At 40.1% G+C, this 21,181-nt stretch overlaps 1 protein-coding gene across 17 annotated transcripts in view; it reads left to right on the forward strand.

The window, feature by feature from the left end:
* The window catches only part of TRAK1 (trafficking kinesin protein 1), a 139,363-nt gene that overhangs the window by 99,795 nt on the left and 18,387 nt on the right, over window positions 1-21,181 (forward strand). For 9 of the 17 annotated variants that reach the window (XM_072651454.1, XM_072651452.1, XM_072651440.1 and 6 more), the window contains 6 exons: window positions 573-647; window positions 1,204-1,341; window positions 5,968-6,041; window positions 7,742-7,978; window positions 9,780-10,096; window positions 17,477-17,818. In XM_072651454.1, the coding sequence (XP_072507555.1) occupies window positions 573-647; window positions 1,204-1,341; window positions 5,968-6,041; window positions 7,742-7,978; window positions 9,780-10,096; window positions 17,477-17,818 (1,183 nt within the window). The remainder of the gene's footprint in view (window positions 1-572; window positions 648-1,203; window positions 1,342-5,967; window positions 6,042-7,741; window positions 7,979-9,779; window positions 10,097-17,476; window positions 17,819-21,181) is intronic. The other 8 variants (XM_072651442.1, XM_072651457.1, XM_072651446.1 and 5 more) reach the window with 2 other exon arrangements.

The following is a 21,181-nucleotide window of genomic DNA, read 5'->3' on the forward strand; positions in this document are numbered from 1 at the left end:
ATTGTTCTCTGACAGAATGTGACCTTCTCCAGGACAAGGGAGTGTTTTATATCATACATACACACATACTTATATGTATATGTGTATGTATCTATCTGTGTATCTCATAGTGCCAAGGATGTAGTAAGTACAGAATGCTTACTAGTTGATTGAAACTAAATCTGAAGTAACAAAAATAATTAAGGATTTCTTGTGGATTCCTTGTTGCCTTTGGTAGATACACTCTGTTACCACCTAGGATCAGCTCTTTGTGGTGTCTTGAAGGTAGAGGGTGTGGATTTTTATTTTGCAGAATTAGGAAAGAAAATGCTTTTAATTTGATGTTAGGGAAAAAAATCAATAATAACTAAGATAATTTTTTTTTCCCTAGTAAGAGGGTTGTAAGAGATTAACTGAGAGGAAAATGAAAGAAAAAAGCTCTTTATGAAGCTGTTACAACGTACCAGGCACTGTACAGCTAAGCCCTGGGGATACAAAAACAGGCAAAAGATAGTGCCTGCCCTTAAGGAGTTTATAATCTAATAGATGCTGCACCTTAACTTAGAAAATACATTTTCTTTACTGTGTTTCAGTGTGCTGTTGAAAATGAGGAGCTTGTCCAACACTTGGGGGCGGCTAAAGATGCCCAGAGACAACTTACAGCCGAGGTACGGAGAGTGGCTTCACGTCAATTGGGGTTGGAATTTGTTAACTTTCTTGTTTCCTACTCTTTTTGTCTATTTCCTTAGATGTTTGTTTCAGGTCATTAAGTAATTTACAACCTTGGTTTGATTTTATGTCCTGCTATAATACCTCTCTCTTTTACTCTGTTAGATCCATGTAAGTCAAGCCTCATTTACGGTAGCATGACTTAAAATAAGAAAATTAAAATATTTTTAAAAATTGTAAAAATTGTTATCCTATCTGTTTAAAGAGAATTCAGCCTTATTTGGCTGACATCACATTTTTAGGTCCCAAAAATCACATTTTGGCCCAGAAGAAAATAAATGGAAACGTAAAAGGATTTTCAGGAAAGGGAGACTTTGGGAGTAACGGGGCTCAGTTCTGCAGAGGACCAGTTAGATGTGTCCCCGTCTGTGATGTGTTTATTATGCTGGTCTCTTTATTGGGGGAATGTAGCTTGAGTCTTGGCACGTCCATTTCTGGAATGTTTGCTCCAAAAAGACGTGCTAATCTTCTGAGATCTTTCTTGATTTCTTACAGCTGCGGGAGCTGGAAGACAAGTATGCAGAGTGCATGGAAATGCTTCATGAGGCGCAGGAAGAGCTGAAAAACCTCCGCAACAAATCCATGCCAAATACCATCTCCCGACGTTATCACTCCCTGGGCCTCTTTCCCATGGTGAGTGGCATCTGGACTGAACTGGGACATAGAGCAGGCTTTTGGTGTTTTTTTTGAAAACACCACCACACTTCTTGGTTCTCCTAAAAGGGGCAAGAGAAATCCCTTTGGTGAATAGAGGGCATTTATGTTGACTTGGGCTCCAGAGAGCATAGAAGCTGCCTAACCTTTGCCAGACTTTAAATGTCCTTGTAGGAGAGAATATTTCCCAAATCTATTCCCCTGGGGTAAAAGAGAATTATCAGAACATACAGGATCTGTAATCCTAGGAGGACTGCATTCTCTCTAGCTTTTTTAGACTCATCTCTGGACTTTGCCACCCAAAGGAAAGCAAGTTTATCGAAACAGGGGATAAAAGTTTGCTCTGTGAGTCACATCTGGAAACAGCTGGGAGCTTCTTGTTAATTGACCTAGAAAGGCTAATTGCATGTCTTCCTTGGGATTCCCATCTATAATCTCCACTGTACCACTTCTGATTTAATTACTAGGGAATAGAAAACTCTTGCAGATTATTCAGTACTTACTGGTTATTTGGCCTCACGTTAATAGGGTAAAGTGCTTTGGGTGCTTAAAAAAAGTGTTGTAAGTAGCCTGGAAATTTTTACCATTCTCTTGGGTATTTACCACTTCTAGTAATGATGGTTCAATTTTTCATTCAGGATCAGGGATCTAGGGAAAGAAAAAAACTAAACAAATACCCTGTGTCGGTTTATATTTTTTATTCTTGTGTAAAATGAACAAAGACAACATGGCATTGTAGATAGTTTCATTGGCCTTGAAGTCAAGGAGATCTGTGTTCAGGTTCTGCCTCTGGCGTATACTGGCTGTCTGACCTTGGGTTCAAGTTATTTAGCCTCTCTGTGCTGTAGATAACTCTGACTGTAAGTTAGAGAACAGGTAGCAGAGAGAATGTCCCCAGTACTAGTGAAATCATGGGTCTAAACCCTACCCCTGTGCTTTCAGGAAGAGGGTCCTGTGCTCATACTAAATGAGACTAGTCTGAAGGAACTTAAGGCTGTTTGACTAAGAGAAGAGGACAGTTCTCTTCACATATTTGAAAAGCTATCAAGTGGAATTGGGAATAGATATGCCATGTTTTCCCCCTGGAAGAGAGAGCTAAGTGAAAGTTTCAGAGATTTAGACTTGATGTCAGGGGGAAAATTCAAAAGAGCCATCTAAATGTGGAATGGGCCTCCTGGAGAAGGAATGAATTCCTCTTCACTGGAGATCTTCAAGAAATGGTTGGTTGACTTCTTGTCAGGGATATTGTCCAGAGAATTCCAGTTCAGAGGTGGTTTAGACTAAGTGGCCTTCCATCTTTGACACTTGGAAGTTACTTCTTACCATCTTATTATTTTTAGATATGGTCTTATTTATTTCAGGGTTTGAAATTTGTGGACCCATACTGCTTTCTGTGACTGAAAAGAGGCATTTTTCTTCAAGATATTGATAATTTATTGGAGGAGTTAATATCTTAAAGCATTCGTAGGAGAGAGTTTTTGGTCTATGGGAAAAGAAAGGATTGTTGTTTTTCAGTTGTTTCCGTCTTGTGTGATTCTTCATGCTCTCATTTGGAATTTTCTTGGCAGATACTACAGTGGTTTGCCATTTCCTTTTCCAGCTCATTTTACAGATAAGGAAACTGAGGCAAACAGGGTTAAGTGACTTGCCCAGGGTCACACAGCTAGTAAGTATCAGAGGCTGGATTTGAACTTGAAAAGATAAGTGTTCCTGACTCCAGGCCGGGCACTCTGTGCACAATGGCGCCACCTAGTGGCCCCATGGAAGAATAAAATAACAGCTATTTCTTGGAAACCAACCCTATGCTTACCATTCGATGTACACAAAGGGGTATGATATACTCCCTGCTTTGAGAAGCTTGCTTTCTCATTAAACAAAATTAACATGAAAGCAAGACAGCTTGGTGGAGTGGAAGGAGAGCTAGCCTTAGAACCAGGAAAACCTGAGTTCATATCTTGCCTTAGACAGATACCTCTCTGTGTCAATAATACTGTTGGGTAAATCACTTCACTTTTGACTTCCAGGTGTGGGAGGATACCATGAACACAAGCAGAGAGGGGAGAAGACCTCTGACAAGTCAGCAAATATTAAATGCCTACCATGTGCCAGGCATTGTGCTAAATACCAGAGATACATAGAGAGGCAAAAAATAGCCTGTGTTCTCAAGGAGCTCATGTCTAAGGGAGGAGACTATATGCAAACAGCTATGTAGAGACAAGGTACATCCAAGATAAATTGGACATAACCAACAGAGGGAAGGCATTAACATTAAGAACTTTCTTATAAAAGGGTTCAGTTTCAGTTGAGACCTGAAGGAAGCCTGAGGGCATTAGATGAAGAAGAAAATTCTGGACATGTGGGGCAGTCATCATTGAAAGGGCAGAGTTAGGAGATACGGAGTGTCTTGTGCAAAGAACAGTAAGGAAGCCACTGGAGAGGAGTGATAAGGGCCCATACTAAGATGGCACCAGGACCAGACAAGAGAAGGGGATGTTATATATGAGAGATAGTCAAAGGTAAAAGAGACAGAACTTAGTAACAGACTGGCTATTGTGTGGGTAGGGGGAGTTGGAGAGAGTGAGTCCAGAAGGACTCCCAGGTTTCCAGTTTGGGGAGATTGGAAGGATGGTGGTGGCCTAGACCGTGAAAAGTTTGGAAGAGATGGGGAGGGTTTGAAGGGGAAATTTATTGAGTTCACTTTTGGACATGGGAAATTGTGCAAAGGAACATTCTCCACTCTGGTCAGGTCACAGAGGTGATGATCCTTGTGAGAACAGTGATAGCAGATTTGATTAATAGATGGCATTTTGTGTCTTTTCCAATATCTTCTTTCAGCAGCCATTTCCCTTGTTTATAAGTCACAACATACTCTTTAAAATAAAACCAAAGAGCCTTTTGGAAGTAAGAAGAACTTGCCAAGTGTCAAATGTTATAGAAATACCATCTGGGCTAATTATTTTACTGCTTTCTGGCAGGAACTTTTGGCTAAAGAGAATTAGTTTTGGGAGACAGAGCTGCCTCTGGCTGTCCTCTTTCCAAGCAGTCAGGCTAGCTGCTTTATGCTTCTCCTAAGAACTGCTATCCTGGATATATCTTTTTCATATATTATTAGAAGCCCTGTTTGCACGCTGAGACCCTGACTTCCCAGTGGATGTGCCAACTTTGGTCGGCGTTTATCAACCAGCCTTTCCTTGCAGGCCCAGTGAAGGTTTGTTATTTGAGAATCAGCCAAGTTGACTTAGGAAGGGGCTTATCACCTGATGGGCAGTTTTCACTTTGGCCACAGCAACTCATGAATAAATGCCATCTCAGATGTCATGGATGGGTTGTTCTCTGTAGTGGCTGAGTGAGTGCCCCTATCCAGGAAACTCTTGATTCTCTTGATGTTTTGAGGGACTTATAATATTAGGTAGCAATTACGTAGCACTTTAAGGTTTGCAAAACACATGAGATATAATCTCATTTGAAAATTATTGTGTCAGAATAACTAAGAGTAGTATAGTCTTAATGTAACCTGATAAGTTGATTTTTAAAAAATTAAAAGTTAGAAAAACCCCACGTCTCTATCATCCCTTACTGACATCTTTCCAGGCATATTCTGTCTTCTACACTTCACAATTTCCATTCACCGTGATCTCTGTGACAATTGGCTAGACTTGCTAACACATGAAAATTTAATTAAAACATGATAGAGTTCTTTAGTTTTTATTTAAAATTTACTATTGCTGGGTGTGGTGATATATGCTCATAATCCTTCTGGGGAAATGGGAGGCTGCTGAATCTTCATCTTGGGAGTTTTGAGCTGCAGTGAACCTAAAACCAATCAGGTGTCCATACCAAGTCTATCATCAATATGGTGAGCCCGTAGGAGCTGGGGGAGTGGGAAGACACCAGGCTGACTAAAGACAATTAGTGGTGAACCAGTCTAAGTCAGAAATGGAGCAGGGCGAAAGATCCAATCCAATCAATAGCGATATTGGCCCTGTGACTGACTACTGCTCATTCAGGCCGGGTGAGATAGGGAAACCCCATCTCAAAACCAAAAACAACTTACTACCAAATTTCTTCTCATTTCATGGATACTTCTTGATCTGTGGTTATAAAATCTTGGGGGTACTTTTCATCTGTTTTGTGAACACGAAGAAATCACTTGATTTCTTTGTTTGTTTAAGTTTGCTTACGAGACAGGCAGAGTAATCTAATGGGTAGAGGACTCAATTCTGAGTTAGGGTTCCAGCTTCGCCTATGGTGATTGTTGGGTCTGTGACACTGGATTAGTCACTTTGCTGCTCAATATCCCACCAAAACTCTGAACAGTGGCAGAGCAGTTACCGATCGACTGTAGTAGAGGGAGTTTCATCCCTGAGAGCTCTCTACTCATATGAAATCCTTGGTCCCATCCCCGACCTGCTCCTCTCCCTCCCCCCAAAAAAGATTTTTCTTTGTTTGAATTCCTCCCAAATCGTACTATTCATGTGAATTATATGAGTAGTATCCTAGCTGTCTCCCTTTTCTCCAAGTCCATCAAGAGGATGATTAAATTGCCAGTTTCAGGATTGTGTCAAGTGAAAAACACTCACTTAGATTTCTTTTGGCTTTGCCCAGGACTCCTTGGCGGCTGAGATAGAAGGATCGATGCGAAAGGAGTTGCAAATGGAAGAAGAATCTCCAGATATAACGTAATGACTGACAGATTTCCTTCTAATGCTCACTGCGACGGACTCACTGACTCTTAGCTGGTAGTGATTAGAAATGGTAGCTGGGGAGCCTGATAGTACTTGACTGCGTACTTCCCTCCCAGATTGAGGACAGCTAAGAAATGCTCATCCCATGGTGGGAGCACTGAATTCAGCCTGCCTGAAAAATGGAAAGCAATGTTTTCTAATCTAATATTTTTAAAGAGAAGATAAAGAGAGGGAGTTATTTAAGAGATGTGACCAGAATTGGCTTTTCCCTTTATTTTTTGGAGTTTCTCTATGAAAACTGGGTAGAATGTTCCTTTTCTACTTAAATTGCTTAGCTTGCTTCTTTTATTACTGGACTTATAAATGCTGATGTGGTATTCATGAAGATCCGCTTCTCAGAGAGGATGAGTTCTTATCCTGGGCTCCACGAACTTCTTTTTTATTTTGATAACTATTTCAGTATATTTTGTTTCCTTTGCAATCCTTTTATTTTAAGTATTTGTCCTCCAAAATGGAGGAAGGGGTCTACAGCCTTCACTAGACTGTCAGTGGGATCCATGATAACATTAAAAAAAAAAAAAAGAACCTCTCTTTTTCCCTATGTGCTAAAATTTTCAAAATAGCACTTCCTAACTGTGTGACCTTGACTAAGTCCCTTAACATATCTGAGCCTCACTTTCCCATCATAGAAAAGGGATATCGTAATAACTTGCATCCATGATGTCTGTCATGGAGTTGTCTGAAGGCTCCAATGAATGTAAAGTACATGAGATGATTTGAAAATTCTTAATTTACACAAGGAGTGAAGCGTGGAGCATATCCTCCAAAGCTATTATTATTGAAAAGGAAAGGCATTTAAAGAGGCTTAGATAAACAGATACACATGAATGCCTAGGCTTTCTTTCATATGCTTGTTAAAGTCATTTTAATGCAAGTATTCTTTTTCCTCCTTTAAAACAAATTAAAAAATGAATAATTCTTCACTTAGAAATACCTGTCCCTGTTCAGCATGGTTCCCCTCTTTCATCAGATTACTCACTTAAAGCATCTGAGTGACCTGAAAAGCTGCTCAGCCTAAAAGGAGGAGGGTGACCTAGAGCAGGTCTCTTCGTTTTTTAAAAGTATTGATTGAGCTACGCTCTAGAAGTACAAGGCATTATTGGATTTTGCAGCATTTCGTTTGGACCCAGATGAAATATTTAGGGCCTTCATTTCAGCAGGAATAATAGCTAGCATTTATTGATATAGCATTTTTACAAGTTTGCAAAGTGCTCTACAAATATCCTCATTGAGACTCACAACATCCCGTGCAGTTGGAAGCTGCATAAATTCTATTTTACAGATGGAAAAATAGTCAGATGCATGAAGCAACTTGCCTAGGGTCACACTGTTAGTTAGTGGCTGGGGTCAGATTTGAAACTGGGTCTTCCTAACTCTAGTTTAAAGCTGTATCCACCAAGGGCTGCATTGTAAATCATTTCAGTGGGAAGGATTATAAGTGAAACTAAAGGTTTTTGAGCGTCTTGGCAAATATCGTATACTCAGAAATACTTGTAGGTTGTGGAATCCCTGATTGGTATTAATATTTGAGATGACTGAATTAATATTTTCAACTGCCATTTTTCCTGGATTCTGGCCCCCACTGGTGCTTGCTTCTTTGTACTTTCATACAAACTGTACCTGTTTCTCTCTAGCCATCAGAAGCGCGTCTTTGAGGCTGTGAGGAGCATGAATCAAGTAGTCAAGCAGCGGTCCCTCACCCCGTCGCCCATGAACATCCCGGGTTCCAACCAGTCCTCAGCCATGAACTCCATTATCTCCAGCTGTGTGAGCACACCAAGGTCCAGTCTTTATGGGGGTGACATCACCAACATCATGATTGATAATAAGACCAACAGCATCATTCTGGAAACAGAGTCATCAGACATTGGGTCAGTGAGGCTTGGTGATATGGCTTGGGTACCATTCTGGTCTTTGGAAGGATTTGGGTTATGTGCCTAAGCATGTGGACTGGTCAGATGTGAGCACTTCACTTCCCAAACCTCTTTAGCCAGTCAGTTGGTGATGCCTTTGCTTGAGGTGATTCTAGATCTCGAATTGACAGGACTTTGGATGTCATCTTGTCCAACCCCTTGATTTTGAACAGAGGAAGCCTGAGGCTCAGAGTGGATTAGGGACTTGTCTGAGGTTATAGAGGCAGTAAGTGGCAAAATCAGGATTAAAATTAAAATCTTGTTGATGAGTTCTGCATTTTCCCTGCAACACCACACTCTCTGCATTTTGACTTAAAGTAGGAGAAATGGTAAGAGGAAACTGGGAGGCCAACTTTGGTCTAAAAAATGGAAGGGTAGGTGTGTGAAACCATTTCCCCCTTTCTTAGTTTGGTTGTACTCAGATACGGGCAAGCACTGGGCCAATCATGTTTATGATGTAAGCATGATTCATATGTGCATGTAGCTCAGAGAGCCATTACTGCATTGGTGTGATAGCGAACTTAGCCCTTCTGGGTAATTTTGTTTTTCCTTGGTAGAATTCACTCATGGGCTGCTCCTTCCCCTAAAGCCTTTTAGAATCCTTTGCCCTACATACTTTAATAATTATATATAATAAACATTAGCTATATTATCTTAGGTGAATTAATCTTCAAGCACTATATATGTATATCGCTATGAATTGTACTAACAGCACTTCCATTGTGCTCTGTGGTGTCCAAGGTAGATTCCTGACAGCAACCCCAAGATGTAGGTGATGTAATTGGTCTTTTTTTTATAGATGAGTTACTGAAGCCCAGAGGACTAAAGGGATTTTCCCAAGGTCACCTTCAGAATAAGGAGGATTTTGTCTTTGCTGTGGCTTGGAACAAGATGGCATCTGATGTTCCCTTCTAACTCTGAAATGTTTTACCTCAGCTTCCTGACAGTGAGATCAGTTCTGGGATCTACCCCCATGTGCCTGCTCATCTAGTTTGAGTGAGCAAGTGTCCTCTAAAATAGGTTTAACCTGGGCAGACCTTTTTTGGGCCAAATGACCAGTCAAGGCTCATTGCTTAGGCAACAGTGTTTGCTTTTTAAAATGATGAGTAAGTCTCTCTGCTCATTTAATTCAGGACGAAAAAATATCTCTAAGCATAGTTCTGTCAATTGACAGGCATTTATAAAGGAATAATTATGTGCCAAGCACTGTGCTGCCTACTGGAGATACATAGCCAAAAGTGAAACAGACTTTTCCCACAAGGAGTTAACATTCCAATGGGAGAAATGACAGGTAAATAATTGGCTAAATACAAAATACATAGAGATTAGATGGAGGCAGCCTCAGAGAAGAAGGCACCAGATGGGGGCTGGGGAAGGCTTCTTGCAGAATCTGAGACTTAGCCCATTTCTTAGAAAATCAGGAAGAACCAGTTAGAACAATAAGCAGGTTTCCTGTCCTACTGAAAAAGACTTCTCCAGTTCTACCAAAGGTGGTAAATTTAGGCAAGCGTGTTGTAAATTATTTGCATACATACCTGAATAACTTTCTTTGCATGCACTTGTGTTTTAGGCTCATTTCTTTTAGACTTAACCTGTTGTTCTTGGCAAGTAGCTTTTCTTAATTATAAACCCCAAGAGTAGAGTTTCCTATGAGATCCAAGAATTTTCTGCATTTATATATTTTGAAGTTCCTTTCCCTGGACATTCTTCTCCCTCTCATCTTCCCATCTCCATCCCCCTTTTTCATCCTCTTTTCTAGAAATGAGGACAAGAACAAGAAACCTGGGACTCCAGGAACTCCTGGCTCCCATGACTTGGAGATAGCCCTTAGGCGACTGTCACTTCGACGGGAGAATTACCTTTCGGAAAGAAGGTTCTTTGAGGAGGAGCAGGAGAGGAAGCTACGGGAACTGGCGGAGAAGGGCGAGCTTCGCAGCGGCTCCCTTACCCCGACTGAAAGCATCATGTCCCTGGGCACCCACTCGAGATTCTCGGAGTTCACTGGATTTTCTGGCATGTCGTTCAGCAGCCGCTCTTACCTGCCGGAGAAACTCCAGATTGTGAAACCCTTAGAAGGTGATAACAAAAGGCCTCGGCCTCTCTCCGTCATTCTTGGCGACTCTCTCTGGTCCTTAATCCACCATCGTAAATCAGGAAATCTCTGCCATACATATTCCTTTTACTTTAAAGATAGCCACCCCCGTTGCTGGTTTGAAATACATTGAGAGTGACTTAACACCATAAACCAAAGCCATTTATTGTTGAAATTTGAAAAACAACACTCCCCTTCACTCCCCTCCAACAAACCGGTGAATACTAACTTGTTTTTGAAGGGCTGAAAAGCAGTTCAGTCCAAGCTTAATTTTTCAATTGAAATTAATTTTGTTAATGATTTTTTTCCTTCAATTTTTTTTCATGTTTCTGAAATGTTAAAGAAATATAATGAACCATTTAAGAGTTCATAAATGCATTAGATCATGCTTGTGACTTTGGAAAGAGCAAGAAAATTCGTGTCTAGCTTTGATTCCCTAAATATGGGTTTCAAAACCAACAAATTTAGATCAGACCTTCATTGGCCAAGTGAAAATGTTTTTTTGCTCAACTATCCTCTCTTAAAATGAACACAGTTCAGTTTAGTTGGAAATACACACACACAAACACACACACACATATTTTGGAAGATAATGTGCTTCTATAGCATGGAGAGTATGGAAATGTCACAATGGAAGTATCTCTTTTACGTAACTCCCCTGAATCAGTCTCTTCCAGTGCTTACTAATTCTTGTTTCAGGAGCTCCTTCCCCTTCCCCTTCCCCTTCTCTTCCCCTTCCCCTTCCCCTTCCCCTTCCCCTTCCCCTTGCCCTTCCCCTTGCCCTTCCCCTTGCCCTTCCCCTTCCCCTTCCCCTTCCCCTTCCCCTTCCCCTTTCCCTTCCCTTCCCTTCCCTTTTTTTTTTTTAAGATTGGGTCTCCCTCTCTCACCCTGGCTACAAATGTTGGAGCTACTCAAGGTCCTCAACCCACTACCAGTGGCCACAAGAGCCTTGACCCCCTTCATTTCCACCATGGGCTGGTTTGCCTTTCCTTAGGCAACTTGGTGACTCCCAATTCCAGAGGCTCCCCTTGTTGATGTGGACACTCAACCAGAGTAGCCAAGAACTCCTGAGCAGAAGAATCCACCAGCCTCAGCCTTCTCAGTAGATGGGATTGCAATCATGTGCCATCATACCCAACCTATTTTTGTCCTCTTTTGAGATGGTGATATCCCAACCTCCACCTTCCTCTGAAGATTTGTGTGTGTTCTTTTACGATCTTCTGCTCTATTTTTCTACTGGAACCTTTAATCTTTGTCCTGTAACTTATCTGCATGTTGATCTCACCAAAGATGTACAAAGTATTATACAGCAATCAACATTTCAGGCCTAAAAACATTTTTAGAAAGTGTCCTTCTGCCCCTCAAGTGCTGCATTCAAAGTTCTCTCTCGGACTTACCCTGCCTTTTCTCACAGTAGAGTCTTCTGTTCTCATTAGAAGTTTTTAACTAAAATTTTTTCCCCCATTAACAAGTGTCTGTTTTCTCTACCCTTCCATCCCTCAATGAAAAGCAAGAAAAAAGAATCCTAACAATATGCATAGTCAGATGAAATTAATTCTCCTTGAATAGTCTTCCATTAGGTGCCTTCTGCACTTTGGGCATAGAATGGCCCATTTTCATTTGACTTATTTGTTATTTGCCAACGTTGTGATTGTTTCTGGCTTCCAATCTTGTCTTTTTTTTTTCCTTTCAATAAAATCTTCCATTTCCATAATCTTTCTATCTGCCTTTCTTTTCCTTTCCTTCTCTCAAGAGGTGATTGTGTTATGTTAGCTTTACCATTTCACTTCCTTTTCCCTTCCTTAATTGGATTGCTTTAGGGTCCCATAAGGGTATCTCCTTTGGGTTTATTGTTTAAACTTCCATACAGAACGTTGGGTGCCTTTGTCCTTCTTTGAAATAGGTTAAGCTTTTTATTTTATGCCAGTTACACAAGTTTGTCTTTACCACGTTTTTCTCAAAGTCCCCTTCTAGCTCTAAATCTATGACCCTCTGACTTCCTTTGAGTTCATAATTTAGGCTGGGAATGAGTGTTGGGCAAGAGTTTTAAGGTAAATTTAACAAAAAAGAAAGATAAATTACAAGAGGAATTTCGCCTAGAACGTTCTGCCACCTACTCTATGCCCAATTGAAAGAGAATTCACTGGCTTTCTAGAATCAAGTATTATCATGCTAGTTTAGTGTGTGGATAATTCTTATATTACAGACTCCTCTGATAGTTCCACTATGATCATCTAACTAATTAGCTTGGTAGTTTTGTCAGGTCTATCTAAGCTTTATTTCCCTCTTTCCTTTTTATACATGAAAATTTGAAATTTAATTAATTAAAGAAACTAATTTGAAAAATCACCAAGATTTCAGCTCAGTATTCCAGAAGCCCTGTCAACATAATGATGTCCTGAGTTTTAAACCATTAGTACCAGACCTACTGTTTTTGGCTAGTTCTGATATCAACAATCTTCAATTCCCCCCCTTCTTCTTCTTTCCTTTATGACACTGCTCTGGTAGAAACCTAGAGAGCACAGGCTGTGGTTTAGGGGGGTAGGAAAGTTTGGGTTAGGGACATATTAAATAATCTATCATCATTCTCATCCATGCCTTTCTCATCTGTATGTTTAATTTTCTGTTTATCACTTTAAGCTGAACTAACTAAATTGAATTTTTAAAGTTTCATGTTGGAGAGTCACCGTAGAGAGATATCTAATTTTTGTTGTGTTAATTAGTCATGCCTGACTCTTGTAACACTGTTTGTAGTTTTCTTGGCAAAGATACTGGAGTAGTTTGCCATTTCCTTTTCCAGCTCATTTTACAGATGAGAAAACAAAGACAAACAGGGTTAAGTGACTTGCCCAGGGTCAGGTAGCTATTACGTGTCAAAGACCAGATTTGAATTCAGGAAGATGAGTCTTCCTGACTCCAAGCCAGGTACCCATCTACTTTATCCATGGCACCACCTAGCTGCGCTCTCCTATATTTATCTTGCCCTGATGTCTTCGCTAGATGAAGAATAAAGTGTTCTTCTGAAAACATTTACACGTTAAAGAGAAAAGTATTGTTTTCTGCATTTAGCCCTTCTAAAGACTTAAAACCCAAATGGAATTTCCAAAGGAAGGCGTTTAAGCTATAATTAGCAATAGGGCTAATAAACACCTTCAAGCTGTATATTGTAGAACAGATACATTTCTATGTTTGGAGTATATGCCTTTGTCTTAAATGAATTTTACAAAACCTGACTTTCCTGTACTAAGATAGTACCTGTAATATTACCTGGAACAGGTCAGCATGGAAGTAGGATAAATGAAGTCAGGGACAGTTGACAAAGATGTTAGTTTTTCTTCCTGTTCATACCTTTGTGTTCAACCTAGTTGTTAGTAGGAAGGGAAAGGAGAAACTTCTTTTTCCTTGTTTGACCAGCCCAGATATAATCTGACTCATGTTCTTAATTGAGTAGGAGGTGAGCAAGGTAGGCAGGTTGCTGATTTGTTTATTTGTAGAACCTTAGTATCAAGTGCCCTACCTGCAAGGTTTTTGTCGCCAAAGATGTGTCACCCTAAGGGAGTGTGTGTGTGTGTGTGTGTGTGTGTGTGTGTGTGTGTGTGTGTGTGTGGTGATGATGATAGTTACAAAACAGAAATTCCTACAAAATGAAAACAGATACAGTCCAAGAGGTTAGTAAAGATTAGAAACGGTGGCAGGGCAGGATGGGATGTCTTTGCCTTCTGGGAGGGAAACCAGTATTGCCAGCTGTCCTAAATGTTGTGGATTCTTTTTAGGTAGCTTTTAGTATCTTCCTGAATGTAACTCCTAAAAGAGGATACTTAATTTGAATAATAGCCCATGGCTGTGTGCAGCTAAAATGTTTAAGGTGGGTCTTACCAATTTTAACGTAGGGCAAATTAAAAGCGACTTTGTATAAAATAAGAAAGCCTTCCCACGACTTTATTTTCCTCATTCCTATGACATGTGGGTATGCAGCCTCTGTGCCCTTCTTTCTTGTGTAAATAATGGATGAAGCACACAAAAAAATGTATTTGAAACTTTTGTTAGAAACTGGATTTAGGTTCTCACTAAATTTCTTTTGTTAAGCATCTTTAAGTAGGCTCAAATACTTTAATGCTTTGAAATAATAGAGTATCTTTAAAAACTTGAGTACTTCTGTAGCCTGATTTTAAATTTAGAACCTTCCAATGAGGCACCCACTGCATGAATGGGCAAAATCAGACATGGCGGCTTGTCAGGTTTCCACAATGAGTTAGTTTCAAGCCCAGGCCTCCTCTCTCTTAGTTGAATGCTCTATCTATTAGATTGCCTTTTCCCTCATGTTTCACTAAGTCCTGAAGAGACTTTCACAAGAAATGGAGAGTCCAGACCCAGCCCCCAGCCCTGTGACCTTGACCCCATGTTTCTTTTCTGGGCTTTGATGCAAATGGTTTTTTGCCTGTTATCTCAGACTTGGCTCAGTTTTTTTTTTTTCTCTCAATAGACAGTAATTTCTCTGATTCTCCCAAACTCTAGAAAATCCTCTTGAAGATTACATCTCTCCAACTTTTAAATGAGTGTTTTTTTCAAGATTTAATTTGTGAGTATGGTCAGGAATTAATCCATGTGGAGAACTCCCTGTAAAGAAATTCCCTTTACCAATGAAAGTTGGCACCTGCTCTGCAGCTTATCTTAAAGAGTTATCCAGAGCACAGAGAAGCTAAGTTTGTCCAACTTCAAACCATGTGTGTACAGAGAGAACTTAACCCAAGAATTCTAAGGTCAATGTAATATTCGGTATTCACTCTCCCATAATCTAAAAAGATTGAGAAGTTGCATAAAGCGACTTCTGGTAATAGTTTGGATTCTCTGCCAACATAAAATCCTGAGGCAGGTGACTTTAGGTGTGCCTGAAAAGTTTATGTATAAATAAGCTTTGTTGCCATGAATAGGAAGTCTGACCTGATGCCAAGAATGTCAGTGGGATTCACTGTCATACGAGCAAGATGAACCACAGAAAAGAGTTGGCTTGATCCTATCAGTTTACACTGGGGAATAAAATTACACCCTGGCAAAGTATTGCCTGTGAGAGGTCATTCCAGGAGGCTCTGCTAAAATAGGGCCAAGAAACCTATAATAGCATGGGTGTCGCTAAGTGGCAGTCCAGAGGGTTAGTTGATAAGGCCTCATTGTTTCCCACCCTTGGCAACTCTTCTCTATACTTTTCCCCTTTTTTCTCTTCTTTTCACACCACTCTGTCCCTTCTGCTGTCACCTTATCTTTTTTTTTCTTTCTTCTCCTCCTTTCTTTGTAGACTATGTTCTGTCATTGACAGCTCTGCTAATAACCCATAGCCCGTGGCCTCCTGGCTAAAACCTTGTCCATTTAATGACAGCAGAGTGACTGTTAGAAGCTCACTAGCAACTCAAGAGTGACTAGTCTTTTCCTATCTTATGATTAGTAATTACAGAGTGAAATTATTTGGGAGGCATTCTTCAGGAGAGACAAATAAAAAATGTCTTTCTTTTTTTAGTTTGGACCATTCACTAATGTGTGAAACTGACAAATAATGAAAGAAAATAGTTTGAAAATAGAAAAACTACCTAAATACTGGAAATCTCCCCAGCTTCTAAATAGGTTGTTTTTCAATTTTATGTTATACATATGGTCTGGATGTAGATCTTTGATTTAATCTTTGTGGGGTATTCCCAGCAAAGAAATTTCCTTTACTAATGCCTTTACTAAGCCATCTTTTCTGTAACTTAAAATATTAGAGAGTTACCCATAACCCAGAGAAAACAAATGGTTTGCTTAGAGTCAAACCACCTGATTATGTCAAAAACAAAACTTAGGCTCTTTTCAAGTTTCCTTTGTTAAGCAGTTTCACATGGGCTTACATGCTTTAATGCCTAGAAATGATATTCCTAATTCCAATGCCGATGTGATATGCACATGCCATACTGCCTTGTCTTAGTATCTGTCATAAAACTCATTCTATCAGAAAGCTGTATTTAAAGGTCACCTGTCCCAACCTTGCATTTCACTTTGGGTAAGAAATAAATGTTTGTATTAATGCGACCTGAATGTAATTAACGAGTTTTTGTTCACTCTTGGGTTATATTATTTATCCCAGCTAGGTCCTAACATTCCTTAATTTGCTCCAGTTAAAAAGTCTTCAGTTCTTTATTTTCTACAACAGATTTAGGAGGTGAGATTAATAAAAAACACAAAAGTGCAACATATTATTTGGGATGTGTGTTTGAGATGTGTGTGTGTGTGTGTGTGTGTGTGCGTACACGTGTGTACATGACAAAGAAAGTGGGAGTGGGAGGTGTTAATCCCACCTTTCCTTACACCACAGGTTCTGATGTTATTACAAATCATATCTAATGTTATTTGACTCCAGTGATTCATGTGTCACCCAAGAAATCATCTCAGCTGATCGCTGCCTTGTGTAGAATCACCCTCTTTGTAGCTATCACACCTCTTTTACCCTGTGCCCATGTACCTTCCCTAAAATATCAGTCACTCAAGGATGGAGCTGACAGGTACAGTAGGATATGCGTAGCTAATAAACTCTTTTGTTGGTCTATACAAGTAGGTATTGTGTATATATATGTAAAATATACATGCATACACATGTGTGTGTATGTGTGTGCAATGTAATTATATGTATTTTCATATGTATTATATGCATATAGGTATATAGATACATAGGCACATTTTTCTTATTGTTTTCAAACCACCCTTGACTTGAATGACCACCATTCTTTCACTCCCAATCTACTTGCTTCCGCACAGTTATCCATAAGCTGTGCTTGCTTGAAATTTTCACCCTCAACTCTTTACGGATTCTTTTTTTTTGTTCTTTTTTTTCCCCACCTTTCTTCTATTGCTCAAAATAGCGCAAGATTTTTCATGTTTTAAAGAAAACAAAACACTTGCCCCCAGAGGGGTTGGTCTACTGTTGCATTTGTGATCTGTTTGCTTTAAAAAAGAAAATCCCCTAAGAATACAATACTGTGTGACTGGGCTTTCCTTTCTGTGCCTAGGAAGAAAGTCTATGAATAGCCCCTACACGTTGATTTCTGACTGGAGCACTAGTTTCGTTTTTCAAAACAAATTGCATTTGATTCCCCACATTTATGCTGCATCCAAGAATGGTATTAAGAACACTGTTACTTGTTAGAAAATGATAGGGAAACCGCACCTGCACAAAAACTCACGTGTGTACATGTGGTCCATTGGTTCCATCTGGTTTTTCCCTAAATGAATTGAGGGTTGGGCAAAAGAGAGTATTTGACAATCTGTGCTAACTTTTTCTTCTCCTTCCCTTTCTGTCTTTCTTTTCTTTTTCTCCTCCTTCTAATGTTCTCCCTTTGAAGGTTCTGCTACACTTCACCACTGGCAACAGTTGGCCCAGCCTCACCTTGGGGGCATCCTGGACCCCCGGCCTGGTGTTGTCACCAAGGGCTTCCGGACCCTGGACGTTGACCTGGATGAAGTGTACTGCCTTAACGATTTTGAAGAAGATGAGACAGGTGACATTTCTTACAAGGGCCTTGCTACCTCCATGCCAATTCAGCACTCAGAGACCTCAGGTGAGAGGTCACAAGTCCAAATGACTCTTTCAGACCACAAGAAATACCCGAGCCGGTCTCAGGCATTCACAGAGGAGATTCAGGAGCCAACGGCAGCCGATGATGATGATGATGATGAGGGGTCTGGTGAGGGAACCACATTAAGTCCTGTAAACCCAACACCTTTACAGGATGCTGAATACTGGGCCATTCTCACATCTTTCCAGGGTGCCATCCATAGTGATGCTTTCTGTGTAGCTTCAGCACGTCTGTTTGGGTGATGACTAAAAAGCACTCCCATTTTTTTTTTTTGAGTTGTTCTTAAAACCAAACTCAGAAATGTCCTGTCTCTTAACAGCTAGATATCTGTGGAGCTTTGGAGGTGCATGGTCTAACAGAGATGCCTTGAGTGGGACAAGGAAACGCTGCTAAATGGAAGTACCCATTGTAGGCCCTGGGGTCCCTAGGGTTGCTCTTCCCACTTGTTGTTCCCCTTGTGTCAGGAGGGAGCTTCCAGTGGCCAATGGTAAAGTCTGATACCTTTTTTCAGAGTAAGGGGAGGCAAGATTGGTAATTTAGAAACTGAACAGGAGACATAGGCAGCTGTAGACTATATAAAGGTGATTTCCAAATAAGAAAACTCAACATTACAAATGAACCCTACAGATTCAACTTTTCCTTAGATGAATTTTTGTGGGAGAAAATGATTATTTATCCCCTGTTTTCTCTCCCCCCAGGATTGCAGATTTTTAAGGTTCTACCATCATCTTTCTGTGTAATGTTGGATTTTTGAAGGGAGGCAGCATGATATAATGAACAGAGAACTGGCTTCAGGGTCAGAAAGACCTGTGTCCACTTTCAAATCCTACCTCAAAGACACATGGAGTTGTGTGACCCTTGACAAATCACTTAAGCAATATGTGCCTCAGTTTACTCATGTGTAAAATAAGGGGTTGGATTTCAATGACCTTTCTGTCATCCTATCTCACATATGGTGGTTATGGGTAGATCCCTTAATCCTTCAATGCCCCAGGTAGCCAAGATTTTAAAATGGCAGAACAATTGCTAATATGCATTGGTGAAATGGATTTCTCCATACCAATGAAGTCATGGATCCAGAGCAAAGCACAATAAAGGGACTTGTCAAGGTGTCACATGAAGCTGTCTCTCAAACAACTTGGTGCTAGGTCCCAAGGCATTCAAGCCATTTGTTCAGTGTTAGCCTTGGCTTAGTCTGTTAAGTCTTCCAGTATAATACTCCCAGCCTAATCTAGCATCAACGCTCATAAGCCCAGACCCAGACATGTGCATGTGCCCCTCTCCCCCAAATGTGAAGCAGCCTCATCCCCATTCCCATGTCAGCCCCCAAGTCCCAAGTTCTAGAAAGAATTTCCTTGTTTCATTCCATTATCCCCTTCCCAGAGCCCAAAGGGATCCCATTCTCATTTGGTGTTAGGGTTACCGGAAAGGGTGGACTTAGCAGAATGAAAAACTCTACCTGGTGAACAGCCCTAGGGTAATATATTTCAGTCATGGGGTGAGGAGTTTGAAGAATCATTTTCTCTCTTTTCTTGGTAGTCAGACCTTGTGCTCAGTCTTTGGGATCATGAATCCACAGTGTTAACGTGATGATGCTCTTTGCTTTAAAACTACTCAGCACTCAGCTTTCTCCAGCTGGGAAGGAAGTGAAATTCCCATGAGATGAAAGAGGCCAAGAAAAAAAATTGCCTAATTTGCCATTATCATAATGGCAATGCTATATTATTGCTTGAGTAGCAGAGTCTAGTGAAAAAAGGAAAATTGTAGGATCATAGAGCTAAACTAAAAGGGACCCGATTATTCAAATTCGCTTATTTTACAGATGAGGAAACTGAGGCTCAGGAAAGTTGAGTTAATTTGCCCAAGGTCACAAAGGTGGTGTCAGAGGAAGGCTTTGAACGCAGATCATCTGGCTAAAGAGTCAACATTCTCTCTACTGTTCTTGCTTTTTTTTTTTTATTTTTTTATTAACAAAGGTGACAAAGCATCACTCAAAATCCATGGCAGGAAGTTATCCTGAAATGGCCCCCAAAGGGGCTTTTGCTTTCCTAACCTCCGTTCCTATGTTCTCATAGAACCATTTCTTGGTTCTCTATTTAGGACAGAACATCTTATTAGTCAGTTGACTTTAGGATAAGAGTTATGGTAGAAATGCTTTTTCTGATTGGACACTTTTTTTAAGCAACCATGATGTTACTGAGAATTGATCTCACTGTAGACTCTCCTTGACATCTTTAAAAGATGAGATTCCTGTATGACTTCTGGAATGAAAGCTTTTGGCTCTCATTACTAAGTTTGAGAAGCTGGAATTTACAGCTGAATTCCTCTAGTTTCTCATTCTCAACATTATCCACTGAACAAGACAGCTCTCTTACTTTCACCCATACTTTCTTCTTCCCTACCCCACATTCCATTATCTCTGATGGCTTTGATGAAATAATAGCTGTCTTTGCAAATGCTGTTGTATGAACAAGTCACAAAACAATCCTGCAGAATCTGAGGAAGCAAAGTCAGCTTGTAACTGAGGAGCTGGGAAAAGGTGTACTACGAATGAATCAGATTACAGAAGGACTTGCCCTGGGGTAAAGAAAGTAGAGCTTGTCTTCCTACCATTAATAAAAATCTCACCATTTAATCTCCTCTTCCAAACTTAAAGCAACATAATATATACAGTTTTATCTTCCATCTGAGACTGTAGTTAGAAACCTATTGTTAAAACTTGGCTGAGGGATCAAGGCAGAGAACCAGGAACAAGAAGGAATTAATCCTCTCTGGGGATCAAACATCAGCCATCACATCAAAGGTAATTCAAGGAAGGGCTAGTCAAGTCAGTTGTCACTAAAGTGCCAATGGTGAATTTCCCCTTGGGATACTTCCTGAGTCAGGTCCATATTATAAAAGGAAACTTGACAAGCATGACTTACCTAATGTTCCTCTTGTAGTAATAGGACTTTGATTAGTCTTAGAATATGAGAAGTAAGTGATTCTTTCAAAAAAAAAAATCATTGGATAGACCTTGTATGATTCTCCAACAGTATTCATGGGTTAGTGAGCTATAGCTCTGCTCCTCTAAGACAACTTGAGGAGGGTCTGGCTCTGGATTCCTATTGGGTTTCTGTGGGGTTTTTATTGTCCCTCTTGCTCTTTACTCTGGAAGCCCCCAAGACTTGAACTCAGTTATCTTGAGTGACTCCCCTTTTTGTCATTCTGAAAGATACCGGTCACTTCTTCTAAGATGAAGATGGCCGTAGTCTTCCCTAGTACCTGATGTGTTGTAAGCATGTTTCAAACAGGTTTCTGGAGCCTATGGATTCCAATGGAGTAAAAGTTTTAAGCACTTTTTTTAGGATTTATTATTTTTATCTGTGTTCTCTTTAAATATCACTACATTTTAAAATATTCTGCTCTTCAAAGGAAGAGTCTATGTCCTGTTTTTGACTAATGTATATTAAAACAGAAATTTTTAATCTT

The sequence above is a fragment of the Notamacropus eugenii genome, chromosome 3 (genome assembly GCF_028372415.1).
Source record: "Notamacropus eugenii isolate mMacEug1 chromosome 3, mMacEug1.pri_v2, whole genome shotgun sequence".
Taxonomy (NCBI): domain Eukaryota; kingdom Metazoa; phylum Chordata; class Mammalia; order Diprotodontia; family Macropodidae; genus Notamacropus; species Notamacropus eugenii.